The sequence below is a fragment of the Heterodontus francisci genome, unplaced genomic scaffold (genome assembly GCF_036365525.1).
Source record: "Heterodontus francisci isolate sHetFra1 unplaced genomic scaffold, sHetFra1.hap1 HAP1_SCAFFOLD_218, whole genome shotgun sequence".
Classification (NCBI taxonomy): Eukaryota; Metazoa; Chordata; class Chondrichthyes; order Heterodontiformes; family Heterodontidae; genus Heterodontus; species Heterodontus francisci.
The window spans coordinates 2,427,793-2,432,500 of NW_027141931.1; the positions used below are offsets into that span (position 1 = coordinate 2,427,793).

The following is a 4,708-nucleotide window of genomic DNA, read 5'->3' on the forward strand; positions in this document are numbered from 1 at the left end:
TTGATTACTTTATGAAACATCTTCCCATTTTCTACCTTACGTATCCTGAAGTTGTTTGTTGATTTTTTTTACTGTTGTTTCAAAGTTTAGTTCCTCCCCTCGGTGATTTCTCTCCCTTATTCAGTCTAAGAATCCTCATCAACTGTTTAATTCTGTTCCGAATGCCCCACGACACACATGACTTCCTTCCTTCTAAATTTGGAGCTACGCTACAAAAGCTCACTTACATTTATGTCCATGTCAGTCTGCCATTATCTGGCCCAATGCCCAGTAAAGCTGAGCTCTCCTTAAACGCAGAGTTGGATGGGAACTTGTCTGACAGACACCATGAGGCCGTTACTGGCACATTTTTTCTTCATCTCCTACTGGTTTAATCCGTGGGCTTTGTTTGGAAATAACTCCTTTTGTTTCATTCACACGCCGTTCACCTACAATATTGCTCTTCCTCATCGGCTCTGTTCTGGGAATCGAAACCCTTTAAGGTTTCTGATACTGATTCCCTGTGCAGGGACCCTGCTGCAAAGTACAGGTGTGTGGACCTCGTGTGTAAACTGCAGGTACTCCACAATCAAATGGTGTTACTATGTGAGCTGGTATGGGTCGCAGCTATAGGTTGCTGCGCTTGCATAGGGACATTATGTGTTCAGATCCTACTCATGTTCCTCATGCACAATTTTGTTCAATATTTTGATAATTGTGCTGGTGTCGTTTGTTTCTTTTGACTTGAACTGGAAAATGTCATCAGCATTTCATTCAGTTTCCAACCCTACTGATCTTCACATGGTCGGTCTCTGATGTATGCTGTCCTTTCGTCAATTTTGTTGTCTTTATTTCTGGTGATTAGCCATCCACTGACATATATTACAATCTCATTGTCTCTCACAGCTACCTTGATAACACTTCCTCCCACCAAGCTGCCTGGAAAGACTCTGTTCCTTTTCAGAGTTTTCTCACCTGTTTCAATGATGATAACCTCCTCACAGTGCTTCAGAAATGTCCATAGTATAGCTCTGCCGATAATTCACCTCTGCTATGTGTAACAGGGCTTTCGATCGTATCCACCGCATCTCCTCTGTAACTGACTTGACCCCTTCACCTGCCTATCAGAACCATGATAAGCTTTCATTTGTCCTGACAGTCCATCCCATCAGACTCCACATTCAGTGCATCAGCCTCCCCATTTCTGTCACATCCAGCCAAGCTAACACCAACCAAATGTTCTACTCACCTTCAAGCACCCTGTACCGCTGGACACCTTAGTCCACTCCTCAATCACTCCCAATATCAGCTCCTCTTTCCCCGACAACTTGCTATGCAAGAACAAGCGATGTAATTCATTTCTTTTTTACCTCCTCCCTCCCTTTCAGACCCTAAACATTGATTCCAGGTGAAGAAACGATGTCCTCGTTTTTACTTCAATTTAGGGAAAGTATTTGCATCTCAATGTGGAGTCTCTTGGACATTGCGAAAGGAGTAAAGGCAGATTGGGTGATTGCTTTTCTGAACTCCTTCTTTCAGTCTGCAAGGGTGAACCTGACCTTTTAATCGCTTGTCACAATAATTGTGCATCCTACTCCTACTCTGACATCCCCATCCTTGACCTCCTATCATCTTTGCTTGAAACAGCACAATATATGTCAGAATCAGTGGGAGCGCAGCGCGTGAATGCTCCTGTTTTTCACAAGGATCCCCTGCTGGCACACAGCTGATCCACACTGGTGTCTACACATCACTCTCAGTATCTATTCCACTCGAACGTTCTCCACTTTTCGCGATTTTACATGCTCTCTCTCCCTCTGTAATTTGGCTGCAGCCATTTAAACATCCTCTGGACACATTCTGTGTGTGTTTCAATTGCCATAGTTGCTTCCAGCATGGGATCAGGGTGCAGAGTTTCAAAGTTCTAACTTCACAGACAGCCTATTTTATCCTTGACGGGTTTCCTGGCCAGAAGTACACCTGATTGACAGGCACTGTTTCTATTCGGGCAGGGAGGACTCTGCAGCTGGACTCAGGTGCATGGAGGTCCAGGGCACGACCTTGGAGTATGGGGGTTCTGCTGGTATCAGGGATGTCCAATTGCCAATTCTATAGTGGGAGATAGTAGCGGCTGCTCTGATCGCTGTTCAAATGATCCCAATCATTGGGGAGGGATATTATCACCTGGAACCTGGTCCACGTCCAAGGAGAGTGACTGGGAGTGGTGACTGTCTGACTCATAACACGAGGGTGCAATGTTATCCTTGGTGCTAAAATGCTGCCCTTACCTTCTGACTCTAGTATGGGGAATGTTAATCAATTAACTACAAGTCCTGTCTCCCTTCTCTATCTTACAGTTAATATTTTGGCATTTGTGATTCTGTCCCGGGGAAAGTGCGGCCTCTCCATCTGCACCACTCGCTATCTGGTGGCCATGGCAATGGCGGATCTGCTGGTCATCATAACTGAGGTTATTCTGTGGCGAATCAGTTATTATTATTTCCCGGGATCTTTCCTGTACATTACCCCCGCGTGTAGTGTTATCTTTGTCCTGAGGCTTGCAGCCAGAGACTGTTCTGTCTGGTTCACCGTTACTTTCTCCTTTGATAGATTTGTGGCCATCTGTTGCCATGTGTTGAAAACCAAATATTTCACGGAGAAAACTGCGGCTGTTGTTCTATCAACAACATGCATTCTGCTCTGTTTAAAAAACATCCCCTTCTATTTTACATATGAACCTGGAGAACTAATCGACAATGTACCGTGGAATTGTTATACAAATCCAGATTTTTATATACAGTCTGGATGGGTGGGTTTTGACTGGTTTGAAAATATTTCAACCCCATTGCTCCCATTCGTTTTAATTCTGTTGCTCAACGGTCTGACAGTCAGACACATTTTAGTAGCCAGTCGAGTCCGTCAGGGACTGAGGGGTCAGAGCAAGGGACAAAATCGCATTGACCCAGAGATGGAGAGCAGAAGGAAGTCTGTGATTTTACTATTCACCATATCCGGCAATTTCATACTTCTGTGGTCGGTGTATGTTTCAGTATTCTTATATTATAACATTACAGGAACAGATCCCGTGGAATACAACGATTCTGAATTAACGTTTGAAAGAGCTGGATTGATGCTAATGAACTTAAGCTGCTGCACTAACACATTTATTTATGTGGCAACACAGTCCAAGTTCAGACAGCAGATCAAGAGTGCATTGAAGTTTCCTGTTACAGAAATCATTCAATTAATTAATAAACAAAATAACAGATAGCAGCCCAGAAGTGAGTCGCAGTGTTTTCAGTCCATAATTGCAATACTTATGGAAATAGGTGACCGACATCCGGATGACTGGAAATAAAGTGTCAGAGTGGGGGTAAGTTTACAGACGCCAGAGAGAAGTGGGGCAGCAAGCTAGACGAGGCTTTCGAACGACCGGATGGAAAGGAGACAGGATGGAAGTCAGAGCCCCTCTGTGGGATGGGGATTAAACAACCACCACATTCTCTCTCCAACCTCCACTGGATCAATTCTAAGCTCCTCCTATCTGCTGAGAAAGAAGAATTTGCTCTTACAAAAGCCATAATGCAGCAGACGGTGAAATTCATTTTGTGCCAATTGTTTATTATTATTGTTTGTATTGTTTTAATTGCTTTGTTGAGTCCCTCTCCCTTCCATTCTCCAATCCTTTATTCTGTCGTGTCTCCTCTTGCTGTCTGTTCCTCCCTGGACAAGCGCAGTTGAGGGATTAAGACGGGTAGACAAGACTTGGAGTAAAGGACTGGAGTCAAGCTCGGTACAAGAATCGATAGCATCGGTGACTCAGTTTTGTGGATGTTCAAATGGACAGAGACGAGTCCCGTACTGGCCCCCATGTTAGCTGATATTGTTACAGATTCGCTCTCCGCAGGAGCTGTCCCTCGCTTCTTGAAATCTGCATCATCAACCCTCTCCTCAAAAAACACCTTGATCCCTCCATCATTGTAAACTTCCACGTTTAACTCCCACCTCACTTTCCTTGTTAAAGGCCTTGATCGTGATGTTGCCTGGGACATCTGTGACGGTTTCCTACAGCAGTAGAACTCACCCTTATCTCTTTAAACCCCTCCAGTCCCTGCAACCATCCATATGTCTGTAACTGCCTCCAGCTCTGACAACTCCCAAGTATTCTGTGCTCTGCCAATTCTGGCCTCTTGAGAAACCCAGAATTTAATCTCTCCACCGTAGATGGCGTTCTTTCAGCTCTCTGGACGCTAAGGTTTGCAATTCACTCCTTAAATCTACCTTCACGTCACTTTCCTCATTTCAAACACTCCATAAAACTACCTATTTCACCAAGCTTTAGTTCACCTCTACATCACATGTTGCTTTATAATGCTCCCGTGAAGTGTCTTGGAAAGCTTTACCAGGTACAATGAACGAAAGAAATAGCCATTGTTGCTGTATTTCACTCTCAGTTTCTTCATCTCTCGCTGTGTTTGTGTGTCCCTCGATCCCAACTCTAAATGCAACCTTAAACCTAACTGACACTAAACCAAACATGAACTATAAATCTAAATTTCACCCGAATCCTCACCCTGCTTGCAGACTGAACACTAGCCTTAACCCTACAGTAACTCTATCTTTCACTGTAAACCAAACACTAACCCACAGCAGATCCCCGATCCTGACGCTAACTATAACCCTTACCCGAAATGCAGCCTTAATTATAAACCTTTATGAAACCCCAATG

General features: G+C 44.2%; 1 protein-coding gene across 1 annotated transcript; it reads left to right on the forward strand.

Annotated features, from left to right (window-relative positions):
- The first annotated feature begins 327 nt into the window (after positions 1-327).
- Positions 328-3,250, forward strand: LOC137365663 (probable G-protein coupled receptor 139). The gene is made up of 2 exons (XM_068028029.1): positions 328-523; positions 2,337-3,250. Exons 1-2 carry the CDS (start codon positions 328-330, stop codon positions 3,248-3,250), a joined length of 1,110 nt encoding a protein of 369 aa, XP_067884130.1.
- Positions 3,251-4,708: the final 1,458 nt, after the last annotated feature.